This window comes from Sinohyriopsis cumingii, chromosome 12 (assembly GCF_028554795.1).
Source record: "Sinohyriopsis cumingii isolate HCF-2022 chromosome 12, ASM2855479v2, whole genome shotgun sequence".
In the NCBI taxonomy this organism is placed as follows: domain Eukaryota; kingdom Metazoa; phylum Mollusca; class Bivalvia; order Unionida; family Unionidae; genus Sinohyriopsis; species Sinohyriopsis cumingii.
Window position 1 is genome coordinate 31,046,911 of NC_142972.1, and position 21,823 is coordinate 31,068,733.

Genomic DNA, 21,823 nt, shown 5'->3' on the forward strand with positions numbered 1-21,823 from the left:
AATATTCTAGTAGTCCTGACTTCCTGTAATGAAAAATTAGTGACTACCCTGAATGAGAAGAGAAACTTGATAAACTAAAGTAGATGTCTGGAAATATTCAAAAAGAGTTGGGGGGGGTCATCGATTTTATTTTAAAGTAATGAAAATATTCAAATATCTGATCATATCCAAATTACCACATGCAATTTTTATTTACTAAATTGTTTATTTGTATCAATGTACAAGAGCATTGTAATGAATATGCATTATTGGTTTTAGCAGAAACATAATTTCAGTTTGTATATGTCTTAAGAATAACATTTCATGCAAAAAATATTGTAAAAATGCACAGAAAGGCTTTAGAAGTACCTAGAACACAGAAAAATCTATATATTCATGAAGCTGAATGTTCACAAAACATTTCTATTTTACCGTACATAAGAAATAAACAAATTTATCTTAAAATTTCTTGAGGTCAGGGATTTGAAAAAGTAATAAAAGGCCAATTTTAAAGTCATGGATGTGCAGATGTTTGAATGTTTATATTTGTTTCAAAAGATATCAAAGAGAACTTTATATTTGAATTTTGCATACTTAAGTTATGCTGAAAACATTACATGTTGATAGATTTTGTAGGTCTGGAAAATGTTTCCCATTGCTACAGCAAGTCACATTGTATTGCATAATGATTATTTGTCTGGATGTCTGTTATGCTTGGAAGTTGATTAACCCCATCAAAAATAGTAAGAACTTTTAGGAGGATTTCCTGATTGGAATTGGGAGAATTAGTGAAATAGGCTTTTTCAGGCTGTGTAACAATTTTATGTCCATCTAAATAGTTTTTTATAGGTGTTTAGAAATGAGGTGGTAACTGTCCTTGATGGATGCATTCTCTCTAGAACTGGGGGACCCCAGGTGTCAGAGGCAGTCATTTTTACCAATTACTACCATATCACCTCTGTCATGGGGGTCTGGCTCTGCCAATGTGGGTATGTGAGAAAGCCGTCTGTAGCATCCTGTTGTTCTGACTGGGATTTTACTGGGTTCTTCCTCCACCAGTTACACTGGCTGCCATGTATAGCTTATCTTGCACTGAGAAATGGTGTTAAACCCAACAACAACAACAACATAATGACCCCAAACAACAAATCTTCAGAACTGGGAGTTAGGCCACTCAATGAAAACCAAAGTGGTGTCGAAATGAGATGGACAATATCATACTCTAACCACTTTGGGATTCTCACTTGTCTACATGTATAAATATGCATCTCTCTCTCTCTCTCTTCATATTTTTTAAGTGGGTCAGAAGCTAATGAGAAATAAGAAAGTTTTTTGGGGGGGTCCATGTTTTTTCATGGCTGTTACAGTAACGGGGATCACAATGGGCTTCACCAATGTCGCAAATTGCAATCTTTTTTCCTTATTGACAATAAAATATACCATCTGGCAATTTTTTGGCTGTTAAAAATTGTACATACAGTCTTGGGTTTGGAGTTGAGAAATTCAAAGGCACCATGACAGGAAGTCACAAACTTGGCTATAAAATAGCACTTGAATCTATTGTTACATAAACAAATCCTTTGTTCATATTGACAAACCACCCTAAAATGGCATTGTCATATCATAATCTGCTTATGTTGATGTCTGACCTTGGTATTCTGTGCTGCAATATAACTCGAATAGTCATGCTACCTGACTAGCTACAATTGACCAGCTCTGAAGGTGTGAATAGGAAGGACTAAATCTACCTGATGATGGCAGTTTATTTCTTCTTGAAAAATGTTCCAGAAAAAAAGTTTTGCTAAAACTTAAGAGAAAACTGATTCCTTTGAAACATTGATTGTTCTGTATAGATTACTAACAAGCTAATGTCAAGGAATAAATCAACACCACTTCCAACTACCTTCTCTCCAGTCGACCTTCCGGACATGTTTGCAGATTTCTTCCGTAACAAAGTACAAACCATTAGAGATAAGCTTGACATCACAATTTCAATTGACTCGTCGTCACCATACAGTTGGGATACAGAATTTGAGCGGCAACCATTTGCAGCATTTGAACCGGTCTCTGTGGATTTCGTACGTACAATCTTAATGAAGAGTGCACCAAAAGTTTTGTAAACTTGATCCAATTCCAACATCACTGCTGCTTGAGTACTTAGATCCAGTATTGCCTTCATTAACTGATGTTATTAATACCCCTCTCTCATCCGGGGAATTCCCATCATTTTTCAAAACTGCCATTGTAAAGCCTCTGCTGAAGAAACCAACACTAGACCATAATGATTTAAAGAACTACCACCCAGTTTCTAATCTCCCATTCATTTAAAAAATCTTAGAAAAGGTTGTTCTATCCCAGCTTGTATCGCATCTAAATTCAAATAGTCTTTTTAGCAATGTACAGTCTGCATATTGCCCTTGCCACAGTCATGAAACTACTCTTCTAAAAGTAGTTAATGACATTCTCTCTGCGTTGGATAGCGGAAAGATTACAGTCCTCACCCTCAATTTGTCTGCAGCATTTGACACAATAGACCATGATATATTACTTCACTGTCTCCAGCATGTATTTGGCATTCATAATACAGCCTTACTGTGGTTCAAGTCCTACTTGGTCAACAGGACACAAATTGTATCTGCAAATGGAATACACTCCAGCCCAGTTGATCTATGTTGTGGTGTTCCACAGGGGTCTGTTCTTGAACGTGTTCTCTTCACTCTATACACTCAGTCGCTCTCAAGTGTCATAGATCATCATCCAGTGTCTCACCAATTGTACGCTGATGACGCCCAAATATACAAATCTAGCCACCCAGCTGAAGTTGATGCTACCATCCAAGGTGTAGAGAGGTGCATTTCTGATGTGAAATCATGGATGACTTGTAACAAGCTGCAGATGAATGATAAAACTGAGGCCATTCTGTTCACAACACAAAGACTTTCTCATTCACATCCTTTACCTCAAACAATAAATATCGGCAACGCCAACATTAAATTCACACAATCAGTACGAAACCTAGGTGTTACTCTGGACAGTACTCTCACATTGCACCAACATGTCATGAACATATGCAAGGCTGCATATCTTGAGCTGAGACGCATCAGCTCAGTTCGCAAATATCTTTCAGTTGATGCCACTAAAACACTTGTGTGTTCATTAGTACTTTCAAGACTGGACTATTGTAACTCAATTCTGTCTGGTTCATCTCAATATCTACTCCAGAAACTTCAAAAAGTTCAAAACACAGCTGCTCGGATCATACTTAGAGTACCACGATCAGAGCACACCTCCCCGCTGCTCTGTACCCTACACTGGCTATCCATTCAATCCAGAATCAAACACAAAATTTGTTCTCTGTGCTACATTTCACTGTTGGACTCTAGTCCAACATACCTATCTGACCTCACCCATGTGTACACACCAGCAAGATACTTACGCTCCTCTTCTGACAATCGTATACTATTATTCCCACTATGAAAACAGTTATATGGACAGTGTTCTTTTGCATACCAGGGCCCAGCAACGTGGAATGAATTGCCCACTGAACTTAGACACAAAGACAGAGTGATCACATTCAAGAGGGCTCTCAAAACTCACTTATTTCGACTGCAAGAACAAACTTAAAGATAATAATGTTTCCTACCTGAAATATTCTCAGCATGTTTTTTATTTTTTAATGTTTATCTAATTTCATGTTGTTTGTTTTTGTAATAATATTATTATGTTTCTTATCTTATAGGTGTTGTCTAATGTTGTAAAGCGCTTAGAGCTTCTAAAGATTAGGCGCTATACAAAGTCCTCATTATTATTGTTATTATATATACTAAGCAAATGAAAAAAGTTCTGTTAGTATTTTGTTATTTTTTACTTGTCTGGTCCTTCAAAGAGAGACTTTAGTGGTGCCTTCAGTAATACATGAACCTTCATCAAAGCAAGCCGAAGACCTTTGATCAAAGTGAGTAGGCAACAAACTTAAATAAAAGCATTGTTTTTCATTTTTTCATAATGATTGGAACATATTTCTTGTGCCATGAAAGTTTCCTGTTTACAACAAAAAAGTTCATGCTTACACTCACTACCAATGGTGGCGCAAAATCCAAATTAAAATTTCAATATTCTGAAACAATAGATATCTGACCATCGAGTTAAAAGAAGGTGGGACATCATGCAAGAGTGTTAAACTTTTCAATTTGTTCACATTTTCATTTCCCTATGAATAAGCCTCATCCTCTTGGTAGCCTCTGCCTTATGGTATTTGTCTCTGGCTGACCAAAATCTCAGCCTATTTAAGTACATGTAAGTAGCATATAAACAACTATACAGCCACGTGCTACTAGGATAATAAATATCAGAGTGAATTGTTTCATGAAAGGTGTTTGTTGATTGACAGTGGGATGTAGATCAGACGAGGACTACCATTTTTTGTATATATGTTTTAGTTGTGTTTTCAAACAGGATTCGACTGATACATGAATTTTCTAACACTAAAATTAATGGACCCTTCATATCACGTAGTAGGTATAGTTTTCCTATAGTATGTGCAGTTTCGTATTTTTTATATTACCACATGTTACAATATCACTTTATGTGATTCTGATTGGTCCAAATAAGGCCATGAAATTATTGTGCAGTATCCTCTTTACTGATTGGCTGGAATCGTGGTTAAACGTTTTTAACCTACCTTCTTGAATGTTTGGTTTTGAATGAACATTTTTGGTGGCCATTTTTGAACTTGACTTGCAAAAAGAAATTGAGGAAAAATTACCTCCGCTGTCTGAATATGGATATGTTACCCCCACAAGGGTTTGTTATGTCATGTATAACAATATTATAATAAGTTACATGGTGTAAAACTAGAAGACAAGAACAACAATAAGAAGTTAAACTAAGGGTATTGCTATTTGATGGCGGTGGGGGGGAGAGGGAGCGGTATATCTGTTACATAGATATAGAATCTGCCGTATATACAAGCGTGATTTAAATGTTAACTTACAGAGTAAATAGACTCACCCCTGTTCACAGAAGAATTTGGACATATATGGGTCTCCTGACTGACAGAACTTTATCCAAGCACAGCATCTTTGCGTAGTATGTATGGGATGCAAATCCAACTCAAAAAGGAATTGGTTTATGTCTTCTGTAGAGTCTGTTCCAGTCAAATACTGTAAATATCTGGTAACAAATGCGTTGCAGTAAATGTGGGAATTTCTGCATCCAGTAATCCTATTTCACATAAAAATCACAACAATGTAACGTTTAGTTCTGCAAGTGACATTTTAGGGTAAACATTCACTCTAGGCCTAATGTTTACCATACAATGTGGCATCACATCGCATTAATCATTCTGTTTTGAAAAATGATTTTGTTGTTATAAAATGTTCTGTTTATTTGGATGGAAGCTTTTTCTTTGATTTATAGTTTGTACAAATGTACAATCTACTTTTACTCAACTTTGTTTGGGGCTATGGTTTATGCACAGCAAAAGCTGGAAATTATTTAACTCGTTTCATAAATTCAGTATTAAATTGTTACCCATTTGAGATCAACACGTTATGGAGTGTACTACACAAATGTAAGTTGTCAATATACAAGTGTATTTCAGACTGTTTGCCTTCATTTAATCAAAAATGTACTTTTTTTCTGTGTATATCCTAGTCTCTGAGGACAGGTTATCTCATAAAAATTTCACTTGCATGCGAAATTTCAATTTATTTTCACACACACACAAATCCTTATCTAGATATCCGCTTATGTCGACAATATTACCTTGGTTCTAAGGATGTTGAGATAAACAGTAGTGTATTATGAAAATGGCAACATTGTTTTTTAAATTGGTGACAAAATATTGAGGCTGGAGGTAGTCCACTTCACACAATCTTTAAACAGTATAAATTTGTCGGGGGGGGGGGCAGAGTGGCCGAGTGGTCCAAAGCGCTCTCCATTACGGATCACTGCCATCTCACCTCTGTCTGCGTGGGTTCGAGTCTTGGATTCGGCCAATGTGGGTATGTGAGAAAGCATGCTAGTAGCTTTTCATGGGTTGATGGTTCTTTCCAGGGTTTTCCTGGGTTCTTCCTCCACCATTAATACTGGCCACCATGTATAGCCTATTGTGTGCTGAAAAATGGCGTTAAACCCTACAACAACAACAACAACAACAAATTTGTCCAGTATAAAACCAAACTCATCCAGTAAAGTAACTTTCTCATGGTTATGTGCCCAGTACCAGTCTTGAATGCTGCCATATTTATAAACATAATTTCACATGCAAATGTAAATGAGATAACCAATATCAATGTGTTAAATAAACTCTTACACAATTACATTTTTTCCCTGTGTTATTAGTGTAAGCAGGAATCAGTGCTTATATTCATTGTCTGAAAAATATCCATATATATTTATGTGTCTGCATGTGTATACTTAGTACATTTCTTATCCTTTTATTAAAACTCGTCTGAGTCTTGACATGGTGGGTGAAGTGACTCATTTCACACTCCTGGAAAGAAATAAATGGTGGGACAATAGGGAGATTTGAAAGTAGTTAGTTCAAATTTAGAAGAAAAAAACATTTGCTTAAAAGTCTTCTAAACCTTTGAGTTAAATAATATAAAATAAAACATTAATCTTTTAAAAAATATTCAAGGAGTTCATTAATTTCATTTACTAAAGGGGCCCCGAGTGGTCTAAAATGCTCACCATTACGGATCACTGCCATTTCACCTCTGCATGGGTTTGAGTCTCAGGCCCAGCTAACGTGGGTATGTGAGAAAGCCTGCCAGTAGCTTCTCGTGGGTTGATGGTTGTTTCCGGGGTTTTCCATGGTTCTTCCTCCACCAGTTATACTGGCCACCAATGTGTAGCCTGTCTTGTGCTGAAAAATGGCATTGAACACTACAACAACAACAACAACAATAATTTGCTAAAATTTGATTTATGAAAATTGTTGTACGTGATTTGTTATTGCAAATGAGCGTAATCTCAGTAATGGGTCACTATCAAAAAAATTCTTTTCATCCTACTCGTACAGGATACAAGTTGAAATAAACTGATTCCTTTCTGTAGCAGTCGTCCACTGAGTAATCATTTGTTTTACAATTTCACCTGTTTCGTTGAGCTTTATAGGTGAATTTTTGGCAGTGATCTAATTTAAATGCTGCAGTAGTAGAAAATTTGTTTTTGGTCATGTTTCGTGTTTCATTATGTTCTATTTCCTATACTTCATGATGGATTTTTTAATATTTGGGCTGAATCATTAAAAAGCTAAGAAAATGAATTCTTTGACATGCTTGCTCATTAGTCAGTGTCACATTTATAAAAAATTTGTCTTAAGGTTTTGGTTCCAGTTTTTTTCATTTACTTATTTATCTTAAACCCTTGAAATCCTCCTGTAAATTAAACTCTACCAGAATTGCCAGTTACTTAAATATTATCTATTTTCTAGGTACTAAGTCAGCTCTTTGACAGTTAATAATTTATTTATTAAGAAATTGGCTTGGAATAAATTCATCTTCTTGGGGAAAACTTTTACAGTATAGCTTTCTGAAGAAAAAATTATTTTATAAATGATTTGTTTGGGAGGAATCGTGGAAGGATAATACTAACATTAAAGCAGCAGCAAATATGGAAAAAAGTGACATATTCCTGTACAGTTAAAATTTAATTAAATGAATGTTTTCTATTTTGTCAGAACTTACTACATCTCCAGCAAATGTTTTGATGTAATATTAGCAGATTATATAGCTGCTACATTAGTTTTTAGGAAAATATGTCCAGGAAGAAACATTGGAATATCAGGATCCCTTATTAAGACAATAATTGTTAAGTAGGAAAAGAACTTTGACTTCCATTCTAAGCCGTATTTCCTCATTCTGAATATCACATTCTTTTAATATGCTACCCAATCATTATACCTTTGGAGAACTACTACAACAAAATAAATCCAGCCCTCCCAGACAAACATTTAGCTAAAGGAAGCTAAAAAAGTATCTGCCCACCTAGGTGGCGGTCAGTCGGAGTAATCTCCTTGAATATCTTGGTTACTACTAACACTTTGCCAAGCAGCACACTCTTATCAAAAGGGACCTAGGAGTTCTCTGTCAGCTTTCTGGAAGTTGTACACTTACAAGTTGGAGGAGTCTTCACTTCAAAAAGGAATTAAACTCCATCCATGTTTCCAACTTTTCTTTCTTCCTATGACAGCAAAGTTCTGCCTTTATAATTATTACTTTGACATCACGTAATAGTGTTTTTGTGCTTGCACGGGTAGCTTATGTGACTTCACAATAGCTGTGGCTATAGTTCTAATTTATGTGTGCATGCAAGTCTAGTGGACTATAGAAGACTCTTGATATATGTATGATTTCCGCTACAAATGGATACATACAGGTAAGTTTTCTATACAATGCAATCTTTGCATCTGTGTATCAAGCTTCACTGAGTTTACCTGTACAGGCCAACATTGAGCCTTCCTACAGGTAGTATTCTGAATTAATATTATATTGATGTTTCATTACCTTCATTAGACTGTCTGCTAGCACTAATTCATAGTCATATTTGTGACACTTTATTGATTTTACCTGTATAGAGCACCATTGGGCCTTCTACAGGTAAAATAATTGTCTCATAATGGATATTGTAGCACCTATGTCATAAATGTTAATACATGTGCTTCCTTTTCTATGTGCAGGTTTTTGTGTGTAATATAGAAAACTTTTTTTTTATATTACTGTATAGTTTCTGCTCTGGTGAGATAAAAACTGGTATGTTTTCTGTAAATGGTTTACTCAGTATTAGCCAGCTGATGCATGTTACTTTAAGCAACACCTGAGGGATTTTTATTTGTATAGGCAATCAACAATTGGGTTTCCTATGGGTTAACTGTTACTAGAATTGACTATTTGCCTACCAGTTAGTACATGTACGTACTTAGTAATGCTTAAGTGATTCTACATTTACTGGCTTTCAAAATTCACATGCCTACAGGCTATTTGTGACTAGAATTGATTTCTTAGCATCCACTTTCTACATATTGATACTGAGGCCATAATTCTCTACATGTACAGGTCAAGAACACCTCTCTTCAGGTATTTATTTTTGTGGAAAACCTTATACAGATTCTTACAAAAAAACCTTGATGCTTTTTATGCTAAATGTATATAGGGTCTGCTCTATTTTGTCTTGAAGAATTTTGACCATGTGCAAGACCAGTCTGATAACCACTCAACATGTGTGGTTTCTCCTTTGAATACACATTGGACTTGCGTATTATGGACAGAAGACATTCTTAGCTTGGGGACGAAGCATCTACTTGCATGCAAGGGTTGAAACTATGTCTTTTCTGGACAGTGAGATAGAGGGCAGCAGCAAGCATAAGTTAGTTATATATCATATATCAGAAATAAGGAACAAAAACATGGATCGGTGTCCTGTACCCTGTCCCATCATCAAGAACTAGGCATCATGCCAGCCAAAATGACCATGTTCCTTCACAAGCAGACTTGGCCATATAACTCTGATCACAATGGGCCATTACCACAGTCAATCATACAGTATCAGCCATCAGAAAACAAACTTGTCCAGCTCCACCGTTCACATTTGATCAGTCCTACTGCATAGTGCTGCTAGGCACTTCTTGTGGAAGACACAATTTATGGATCAATCTTACCTGCAAAGTACCACAAAGCACTTCCGGCATATGATGTCCATCCTGGGGCCTCAATTTTCAAGAGATGTCTCTTCACTTACCCTCAAACCTCTGCCACACAAGAGACTCTACTTAATGACATATTAGGAGTGATGGGATCTGACTTGACAGTGGCCGAGTGGTCTAAAGCGCTCTCCGTTACGGATCATTGCCATCTCACCTCTGTCTGCATGGGTTCGAGTCTAGGATTCGGCGAATGTGGGTATGTGAGAAAGCTTGCCAGTTGCTTCTCGTGGGCCGGTGGTTCTTCCCGGGGTTTTCCCTGGTTCTTCCTCCACCATTAATACTGGCCGCTGTGCATAGCCTATCGTGTGCTGAAAAATGGCGTTAAACCCCACAACAACAACAATGACTCGACAGTGCTGCAAATGTAGTGGGCCACTATCATTGACATTCTTCTCCAACCTCACAGGTAGTGGAGGAGGTGTTGACTTCACTACTTTAAATCTATAAAAGACAATACTAGCGTTCTACTTCCCTCTTCATTGTTAGATCCTACTTAGATGAATGAACTCTGCCTTGCAAGCTTGAACTGAAGTCTCCCACCCAATCCTATCTGACTTCTGTTCTCATTTCTCTACATGACCTGCTGGGTCTCTTTTCTAACATAAGTGAAAAGTATCAACTGAAGAGACTTTCAGTTGCTTCCTCAATCAGAATACTTATAGGCCCCCACCACATGACTTATCATTATTGGTGATTCCTATTGATCTTGCCACCACAGGGTTCAACTCTCTATCTTTTGCTCAACAGCAAAGGAAAGAGCTAAGGAAACAGCCAAAACTGTCTTCTCGCACATCAGGACTGGTTACTTGGATCAAACATTCTGTAACCCATCACATCATAAAGAATGGGCAATGTTCGCACACAAGGGATCATATGGTCTACAACTACAACTAAAGATGTCAAGGAGTACCCAGGTTCTTGGGTACCCGCCCTTTGATAATATCCTGTTTAATAAAATGTGTAACCAGGTACCAGTTAAAAATTATTTATAAAAAAAAAAGAAAACGAGTTCAGATCAAAGACATCAGGAGCAAGTGAGACACAGAATAATGATTACAATTCGAGGCTTGTACCATGGGACTGTTATTATTTAGCGTTAGACCTAATTTCCTTATTTTCTATTTATAGTATCTGTACATGAAACAGTTCCAAGAAAACAGACTGGTTCCTTGAATGTGAAACCGCATCACAGATTCATTTTATTTTGATACATGCACATGTAGCGGACCAGTCTAAATGTTATTATTTATTGTCAGACCTAATTTCCTTATTTTCTATTTATAGTATCTGTACATGAAACAGTTCCAAGAAAACAGACAGGTTTCTTGAATCTGAAACCACATCATAGATTCATTTTATTTTGATACATGCACATGTAGCGGACCAGTCTACATTAAAAAAAAAATTGTGCCAGATATTAAGAACGGGCTTTATCAATGTGGCTCATGAATTGAAGAAGCTAAAAGTGATCTGCCCACCTAGTTGGTGATTAGGCATAGTGATCTCCCCTTGTTATTGGAGTTGGTGTCAAATCCTGTGAATATCTCTAAATTGTTCAAGAATACCTTCCCAATGTTAATACCTAAAGAGCACTGCCAACCATCCCAAAATTTCCCAGTTCAATGTAGATTGACTTGTAGATATGAATTTAGTATGTAAGCCATATTTGTATGTAAAAGAAAATCCCACACATTCAACAATTTATTTTTCACCAGTTTGTGCTGGATACCCTTTGCATGCCCTGCCGACATCAGCATGGTACAGTAATTTAGTATTGCTGTCATATGCCAGTTTGTCACATGGACCAATCAGACGTGTTCTCTTTACTCTCCTACATGGATTTTTAGACCCATGTTCATCAGAGTGGTAGAAATACTTAATGAAATTATCGTTCTGCACACCTAGATGTGGATCAACAAAATATGGATTTTTGGTTGGGACACTTGTGAAAGGGTACATAATGTCAGTGCGCTATGGGTAACTAGAGGGATGAATCTGATTCATTTCTGCCTTGAGCAATCATACAAATCACATGGAGGGATTTGTGTACTTAAAGTTGCTGCTTTTGACAAGTATTGTGATATGCAGCTATTCTGGAGACCAAAGTGGCCTTGCTGGAAACAACTTGCCATTGAAGGGAGAGTGGACAATACAATGATTTTTTATAAATCTCACATTGATGGAAAGTGGTATTTTTATTCACCATACATAATTGCAATTTCAAATATTTTCAGTTGGTACTGTGTGTGTTTTTTAATTTCTTTATATCTTTTAGTTTACCTATAATTTTTATTAAGTCTTTCTTGATTCTTCATTGTTATTTTTTTATTTCAGGAAATGCTGAAAAGTAACATTAATAAAGTTTGAAGTGTCTCACAATTCAGGCATCATGAACTCTACAACAGCTAAAGGACCCCTGTTTCAGTATGAGGCATCAGGTATTATACATCACTATTTATCCATGTTTTACCAATTTTTTGTTATCTTCTTGTATCTTTCATTGCTGTAATGATCTGATGAAAGAAATCATTATGAACTTAGATTGCCATAAGTGTGTGAAGTATGATACATTGAGAGTTCTTGGGAATTTTTTTCTTTCTTTTCAGGCATGTATACAAGTTCCACATATGCTCTTGTAATGCATTGATTGTGTTGTCAGTGTGTCATTCACATGTAGGCCTAATGTTCTGTTAGGAACTATATTATTATGATGACACAAGATGTATATGTAATCATATTGATAACATAATATGTATTTGTGTAATCATTTTGATTTTACAATATCTATTTGTGTAATCATTTTTAGACACCTACTAAATGGCTGGAGCAGACCATTATGATGTCCATTCCTGCTTGTATCAGTCCATCCAAGTTACCTTTTTGTTTCCACATAATGAGTTTTTAGTTTTTCACCATCTACCCTCACAGAATTTTGTGGATGTCTTGCACATGGAGTAAGAAGAAGCCTGTTGATTTTGTGATCAAAAGGTCACAAGTAAATGTCTCCCTTCACAAGCGCAAGTGGAATGGTCAGTTCACTTATGTACTATAGACACATCAATATATGTCCCTTAACTACAATCTACAACACCCTTCACAAGTACAAATGGATTGGTCAGTTCATTTGTGTACTATAGACACATTAGCACATGTCACTGAACTACTCTGCAACATCCTTCACAACCCCAAGTGGAATGATCAGTTCACTTGTGTACTATAAGCACCTCAACATATGTCACTTAACTACAATCTACAACACCCTTCACAAACACAAGTGGAATGGTCAGTTCACTTGTGTACTATAGACACCTCAACATATGTCACTTAACTACAATCTACAACATCCTTCACAACCCCAAGTGGAATGATCAGTTCACTTGTGTACTATAAGCACCTCAACATATGTCACTTAACTACAATCTACAACACCCTTCACAAACACAAGTGGAATGGTCAGTTCACTTGTGTACTATAGACACATCAGCACATGTCACTGAGCTACACTCTGCAGCACCATTCACAACGATAAATGGAATGGTCAGTTCACTTCGTGTACTATATACAGATCAGTATGTGAATGGGACAAAAAATGGTCAGTTCATTTTGTATACTATATAGATCAGTATGTGAATGAGACAAATTGAATGGTCAGTTCACTTTGTGTACTATATACAGATCAGTATGTGAATGGGACAAGATGAATGGTGAGTCCACTTTGTGTACTATAATGTCACTGAACTACACTCAGCAATAGAAATCACCAGCACAAATGGAATGGTTCACTTTGTGTACTGTAACGTCATTGAGTTACACTTGGACACATTCTTTACAAATGGAATGGTTCACTTTGTGTGCTGTAACGTCATTGAGTTACACTTGGACACATTCTTTACAAGTGGAATGGTTCACTTTGTGTGCTGTAATGTCATTGAGTTACACTTGGACACATTCTTTACAAGTGGAATGGTTCACTTTGTGTGCTGTAATGTCATTGAGTTACACTTGGACACATTCTTTACAAATGGAATGGTTCACTTTGTGTGCTGTAACGTCATTGAGTTACACTTGGACACATTCTTTACAAGTGGAATGGTTCACTTTGTGTACTGTAACGTCATTGAGTTACACTTGGACACATTCTTTACAAATGGAATGGTTCACTTTGTGTGCTGTAACGTCATTGAGTTACACTTGGACACATTCTTTACAAGTGGAATGGTTCACTTTGTGTACTGTAATGTCATTGAGTTACACTTGGACACATTCTTTACAAGTGGAATGGTTCACTTTGTGTACTGTAACGTCATTGAGTTACACTTGGAAACATTCTTTACAAGTGGAATGGTTCGTCCACTATGTGTACTATAAAGATGTTAGGAACTATTCTCTAATTTTTTTCTTTCTTCACAACATGGCTGTAACAATATTTCATACAAGTGAATCATTATTAATGAGTTGTAAGAAAGATAAAAGGATATCGTAAAACCTAACATTTTATATTGAAGTGTTTTGTATGAGTCTATCCTAGTTTGAATTTTCTTTATTCTGACATGGCGCATAAAGCAGTTAGTTGTATAAATAATCAGATTCTGTTAGTTTTTATCCATGTAACAATTTTTCATTGCAGTTTTATTAGCACTAATGGAAACAGTCGTAGACTGTAAGAGTTTATGGGATGGTTTTTGTTGTTGTTCATATGTCTATTAGGTAAAGTAAGGTATCACTACTTTGTTGTTCATATGTCCATTAGGTAAAATAAGGTATCACTACTTTGTTGTTCATATGTCCATTAGGTAAAGTAAGGTATCACTACTTTGTTGTTCATATGTCTATTAGGTAAAGTAAGGTATCACTACTTTGTTGTTCATATGTCTAATAGGTAAAGTAAGGTATCACTACTTTGTTGTTCATATGTCTAATAGGTAAAGTAAGGTATCACTACTCTTCCTAAATTTACATGATTGACATGAACAATCACATTGTTTATCTTATGCTTTAGTTTTTCCTAAATTGTGCCACCAGTATGGTTGCCACACTGTTTTAATGCAGTAAATCTTGTTGCTACTCTTCTTTTATGGATGGTCATATCTTGGGTTTTCCCAAAAAACATGATGTCCAGTTGGTTCTAAATGAAAATGGTACCAATCTGACATCCAGTATGGTTGTCACAGCAGACATCTTGAAAACCTTGTTATCGCTACTCCTTCTGAATGAATGGTAGTATGAACATAGGGTTTTTATTGAAAAATTTCTTAAGATGTCAGTTTGGTCCAAAATGAAAATGGCACCGGTCTGGTAGCCTGTATGGCTGACACAGTGACCATGTTAAGAACGTCAGTACTCCTTGTACATGGATGGGCATATCAACGTGGGGGATTTTAATCAAAAGACTTCTTTTGATGTCTAGCTGGTAATAAATAAAATGGCACTTTTGTGACACCTGACATGACTGCCAAACAGTGGCCATCTTGAAAATCTTGTTCATGCCTTTTTTCCAAAATTGGATGACCATGAGGTTTTTGCTAAAAGACATCACATTATGTCTAGTTGGTTTGAATGAAAATGGTGAAAATCTGACATAAAGTATGGTTGCCACAAGTAATTATCTAGTGTCACACAGTAATCATCTAGTGTCACAGTAATCATCTAGTGTCGCACACTAATCATCTAATGTCACACAGTAATCATCTAGTGAATCTTATTGTCACTAATTCTCATGAAAAGAAAGTCTTATTGATATGTTGTCTTCACCAGAAGACTTCTTATGATGTCTGGTTATTTTTAAATGAAAATGGTGGCAATCTGGTGTCTAATGTCTGCCACGGTAACCAGCTTAAACACTGTCATCACTGCATATCATGAATGAATGCTAATGGGGTTTTCACTGATATTTTTTAATAATATTTTATTGATCCTAAACTGAAATGGTGCTGATCTGATATCCAGTATATGGCAGTCTTTAAAATCTTGTTTTCACTTCATATTTTGACATGGTGTTTTCATCAAGGAGTTTGATGTCTAGTTGGACCTTGATGAAATCTGTTAATCCTCAATATGGCCACCATGATGCATGGTGGCATCTTGAAAATATTGTTGTCTCTACTATACCCAAAATGGATAACTGTAGCAACATGGGCCTTTCACCAAGAGGCTTCTTACGATACATACTTGTTTGTAATGAAAATGGTGAATGTCATACATTTTTTAATATGGCTGCCATGATGACTGTCTTTAAATATTTTTGTCACTACTCCACCAGAATGTATGATCATTATGATATAGGGTTTTTACCAGAAATTTCTAATGATGTCTACTTTGTTCTAAATGAAAATTGTGCCAAACTGACATCCAGTAGGTGCACCACGGCAGCTAATTTCAAAATCATGTAATCACTGAAGAATACTGGAGATGGTTTCAACTCTCAGCAATTAAAAGAAAGATAGGGTATTATCTTATATTCCAAGAAATTCTTTTTGCCCAGTTGATCATCAGCCCCTTCAAGGAGCTCTTGTTCTTCCTTATTTATTTATTCATTTTTTTGTTGCCACAATAATATTTTAAATAAAATAAATTTTGTGTTATTGTTTCAGGGAGTAACTTTTCATGGGAGGAATACCTCAAGGGTGATGAGAATGCTCTTATAGCACCTGCAAGTTGCTTCAAACAGGTATTTATTATCGGCAATTGTCACAGAAGATGAGACTAGTTAAATTGTCTGTTCATCCATCTATCATTAACTTTTGATTAAAAACTTGTTACATCTATCGTCATCAGAATAGTCCATAATCACACAATAATCACCACAGATTTCTTATTTTCTTTACACCTGCTTTATGGTGAAGTGTATCATGTATGAAGTTCTTCATATATCTTTAGGTCCATCAGCTTATTATGTTTGTGACAATTATGCTGATGTGCTGTGGAACAATATACATGCATTCATACCTTCAATACTAAGGTCACAGCAATCCAAAATAGAAAGCTTGTGTCTACATTTATGATTTTTTTTTTCTCACAATCATTTTATCACACTTGATAAATAGCTTGCCTTTATGATGAGTGAGCATAAATAGTTTACCTTCATGATCAGTGAGCATAGTTTACCTTCATGATCAGTGAGCATAAATAGTTTACCTTCATGATCAGTGAGCATAAATAGTTTACCTTCATGATCAGTGAGCATAAATAGTTTACTTTCATGATCAGTGAGCATAAATAGTTTACCTTCATGATCAGTGAGCATAAATAGTTTACCTTCATGATCAGTGAGCATAAATAGTTTACCTTCATGATCAGTGAGTCGTGTTGAATGACATGATTAATTTCCATGTGATGGGCATGTCTGTTAGTGTCTACATACAGAACTATTAAAAATGGGTGTGCATACAGTCTACTGTTGTAAGTTTTGATTATTATTTAAGTAGTTTCATTACATGCATATTTGTCAGCCTGAATATGGTTCACTTGTTTTGAAATTGGACACTGTTTTTGAAGAAATATAGTCTGGAATCTTTTTATTGCATATACAGTTAGTCTTATGTCAGAGAATGAAAAGAAAACTTAAAATGACATGTCGTATTTGCATATACATTTAGGTTGATGTCAGAGAATGAAAGGAAAACTTAAAATGCCCTGTCATATTTGCATATATAGTTAGGTTGGTGTCAGAGAATGAAAGGAAAACTTAAAATGACATGTTGTATTTGCATATACAGTTAGGTTGATGTCAGAGAATGAAAGGAAAACTTAAAATGCCATGTCGTATTTGCATATACAGTTAGGTTGATGTCAGAGAATGAAAGGAAAACTTAAAATGCCATGTCGTATTTGCATATACAGTTAGGTTGATGTCGGAGAATGAAAGGAAAACTTAAAATGCCATATCGTATTTGCATATACAGTTAGGTTGATGTCGGAGAATGAAAGGAAAGCTTAAAATCAAGCCCATTCAAGTGCCTTGTCTTATTTGTAGATCAATCTTAAGTTGAGAGAACCTACATGAAATTATCCACAAATAAATAACTTGTAATTTATTTATAATCTGAGTCTTGAATCAACCGGTATGTTTTCATTGTTTCTCGTGTTTTCACTGGAATATGGTTGGAGAAGAAGGTTAAATGTTGTATATTCAATTTGCAGTGGCCAGAGCCACCCGTAAATGAGTTCAAAATTGGAATGAAGCTTGAGGCAGCAGATCCACGGAACCTGACATCAATGTGTGTGGCCACTGTGGTGGGGATCCAGGGGTCAAGGCTACGGCTTCGGCTAGATGGCAGTGATAATAAGAATGATTTTTGGAGGCTGGTAGATTCTGGAGACCTACATACAATAGGATACTGTGAAAAGCAAGGAGGGCTATTACAGCCACCATTAGGTTAGTTTCTTTTGCTCTCATTTCATGTTTAAACAAGAAAATATCCACTTTATTTCATATTGACTGTACACAAATCATTAAAGGTTTTCATAATTTGGACTTTTACTGCATCTTGGATTTAATTAATGCTTAAGTAATTGGTAGAAAGGTTGCATGTGTTGTTACTGGTCATAGATCAGAAGGACTTACGTGTTGGCCATTTAGCTGGCATGTGTTAGCACAAGTTTGTTATTGCTACTCCCAAACTACTGTGAGGATTGTGATGAAACTTTTCAAATGTTTGGTTTTAAGATGATATTGGTGACACTTGGATATCCTATATGGCAGCCATCTTGAAAAACATTTGCCTACTACTAAATGAATCATATCAACTTGGGTTTTCACAGGAAGATTTCTTCTTTTGTCTAGTTGATCAAAATCAAAATAATACTTATCTAGCTTAAAATCTTATAATCACTGCTCTCTCCTAAGTGGATGTTCATATTGTCATAGGAATTTTAACTAAAAAGACTTCATGTAATCTCTGCTTGGTCCTATATATAAAAGGGGCAATTTGACATCAGGTAAGACTGCCATGGCATCCATCTTGAAAATCTTGTGCTAAATATGGGAACAGATTGATTCTTCTAGGCTGCATGCATATGGCCCTACTGGTTCAGTGGTAGAGATACTGTTGTGATATAAGTTGTGCCACTGGTAGAGGTTTGATGTGCTTGTTGTGACATGTCTTTTGTTCAGTCAGCTGCTGTTTATGCATCAAGGTATTTTGGCTTATTATAAGTTAACTAAATTTTATTGGTACATTGGACTATGGTACAAGCATTTTGTCATAGTTTTAAATATTGCATTCATCAAGGAAGTTTTACACATGCCTGATTAAAATATGAGGTTACCTAGAAAACCCAAATGGCCAACCCCCAACATGGTTCATATTGAGATGACAATTTCATTCAGAAAAGGATGGCTAGTGATAGAAATGATATTTACTTTTAAAGGTTTGAAGCATATTAGATTATTGGAACTGGAAACTGTAGTCTTTCTGTGATAGACCTTTTTACGATGAATTGGTACCACAAACTGCCCAACTTCATCTCTCCAGTTTTGGACACAGAAGCCTGGACTGTGGATGCGCTATGAGTCAGTTGGCACATGTTTCAGGGATACATCTATCCCCTTGTGTTCTGATACTGAGGATAATAAAGAAAATAAGGGGATGTAACTAACTGCAAAGTGAATTAGGTTTTGGGTGGACTATCTGCATCGTCTATAGATAGATGCCCACTTTAATATCCTGTTGAGGCCCAACCTGCTCAATGAATACAGCCGGAGTTGCTTGTGTTTTTTTCACTGTCAGGACAGGCTTCTCTATTGTGCCAGGCTATTGTAAAGAAAACCTTGTTGGGAAAGAAATTAGAACCTTCAGTCCTGGAGAGAATCTCATGATCTAGGAAACCAACAACTTTAAAGGCTTACACAGGAATGTGGTGTGTGTTCAGGGACTGTGGCAGGGGTACATATATTTTCCTTTGAATATTAATATCTCTCAGCAGCCTAACCATTTTTGCAGGCTTTTTGTTTTGGAGAAAATGTTAGCTCTTATTACTAACAATGGCTACCACTCTATTATCTCTGACACATTGAGACATCAAGGTAGTGGGAATATAGGCCACAATAAGGACAAATCTGACCTGCTGGCCAATTTTGACCTGAATCAGTTGAGACTACTCACTTTGTTTTACATGTAGAATCTTTCATTGGTCTTGAATAAGCTGGAGCCTTTAGCCAGAACCTCACTGAAATTCCTATCTTATGTTTTCTTGGTAGCCAGAACCTCACTGAAATTCCTATCTTATGTTTTCTTGGTAGCATTATTTCAAGGTGCAGAGTTTGACATCTTTCTCAATTCTGTTTTTATTTCTTTTCTCTAGCAATTCAGATCTTGTGCATCAAAACTATATAGCACTTTACGGGTTAAGATAAATTAAATAAATAATAATCTAAAAAGAAATTAAAAAGTAAGGATGCTTATTTGATCAAACTATGTCTGTCTGAACAAGCAGACTATGGCATTGATGGTCTCAGTGTCTAATCAGGGCTGGTGTGAGCAGTGCACGTGCACAGGGAGTAATTTTCTGTGAAGCTCCAAATTGGAGACATAAAGGGGTGAAAAATCAGACTAGTGAGCTAACATGAAACAAAACCATTGTTTTTTCTTCATATAAAAATCTTACTGTTTGATCATAACTAACATTAATTTCTTACAAATTTTCTTGTCTACAGATATTTTAATATTTTATTGGGGTGGGGGTGGATGGATGCCAAATATGTTTTTTTTACCAGACATCACATTACCTTGCACCGGCTCTGCCCCAGTGCAGCATTATGGAACAGATAGGAAATCAGGTATTGTCATCAGCAGAATGGTGATTGAAGGAAGTGAAACTCGGACAGCTTGTTTTAATGAACATCTTTTTTTGAAGCAGAAGTACCTGTGAAATGTGGAAAATTATTCATAACAACCATAAAGAACAGTTTCCTAGCTGGCCAGGCTAGATGTGTATATTCCCCTTCAGGCAAGAGAGTCAGAAAGGTTGTTCTGGCTCAGACAGCTAATGTGGTAGAGCACCATGTCTAGGGTCAGGTCTGGCTCAGACAGCTAATGTGGTAGAGCACCATGTCTAGGGTCAGGTCTGGCTCAGACAGCTAATGTGGTAGAGCACCATGTCTAGGGTCAGGTCTGGCTCAGACAGCTAATGTGGTAGAGCACCATGTCTAGGGTCAGGTCTGGCTCAGACAGCTAATGTGGTAGAGCACCATGTCTAGGGTCAGGTCTGGCTCAGACAGCTAATGTGGTAGAGCACCATGTCTAGGGTCAGGTCTGGCTCAGACAGCTAATGTGGTAGAGCACCATGTCTAGGGTCAGGGAGTCTTAGTCCTGCCATGTATTTTCCCCTGCTTTATATTTTTTATGTAGTGCTCACGGTTTTAAGTAGTTTTTGTTTATTATACATCAGTCATGTAATTTAAGCCCATAGTTTGGCACCCGCCTCTGCTTCTTGTCTTGTATAATTTTGCACCCCACCTCAGGTTCATGTCTCGTCTAGGTTTGCACCTGCCCAGGTTTTCTGTTTTATATAGTTTGGCACCAGCAACTGCTTCCTGTCTTGTATAATCTAGAGGATACGCGTGCATCTTTTTTGTCCATTAGTGTCTCAATATTGCATGATATTCTTTGTAACACAATGGCACTTTGAGAACCCTGTAAGTCTAGGTAATTAATCTTTCATTATGCATAATGTATGGTACCATACTTTTGCTGTAGTGAGGATCTCTATGGAATTGAAACATTATCCTGGTATAAAGACTGGTTTCATATATGATTCAAAGCTGTCATAAACTGCTGTTACAGTGATCTCCCTCTTATAGAGGTGCCCCCCCCCCCCCTCCCCTGCACTGGGGAAAGTGGCCACATAAGATGTGTGGTCTTTCCAGAGGTTTTTTTATTTGTGAGATGTATATGTGTTGTTTATGTGTATGTAGTAAGAAAGCTACACATAACTTAAAAGCATTGCATATCTTCATTTAATAGTAGCATTTTTTATTGAAAGGTTCTTTTTGTCTTAAGAAAAGACTTATTTCAAGTTAACATACATTAATAATTCTTATTCTTAAGCTTTAAATGTGAGTGGGGTACCATTCAAAAACGACATTTAAATCTTGATACATTGATGGCTCTGCTTTAAAATAATTCTCTTTCCATT

General features: G+C 36.3%; 1 protein-coding gene across 1 annotated transcript in view; it reads left to right on the plus strand.

The window, feature by feature from the left end:
* Positions 1-21,823, plus strand: part of LOC149786192 (polycomb protein SCMH1-like) — a 59,475-nt gene that overhangs the window by 4,567 nt on the left and 33,085 nt on the right. The window contains exons 2-4 of the mRNA XM_089976548.1: positions 12,023-12,126; positions 16,279-16,355; positions 17,828-18,062. Coding sequence (XP_089832674.1) covers positions 12,078-12,126; positions 16,279-16,355; positions 17,828-18,062 — 361 coding nt within the window. The 5' untranslated portion in view covers positions 12,023-12,077. The remainder of the gene's footprint in view (positions 1-12,022; positions 12,127-16,278; positions 16,356-17,827; positions 18,063-21,823) is intronic.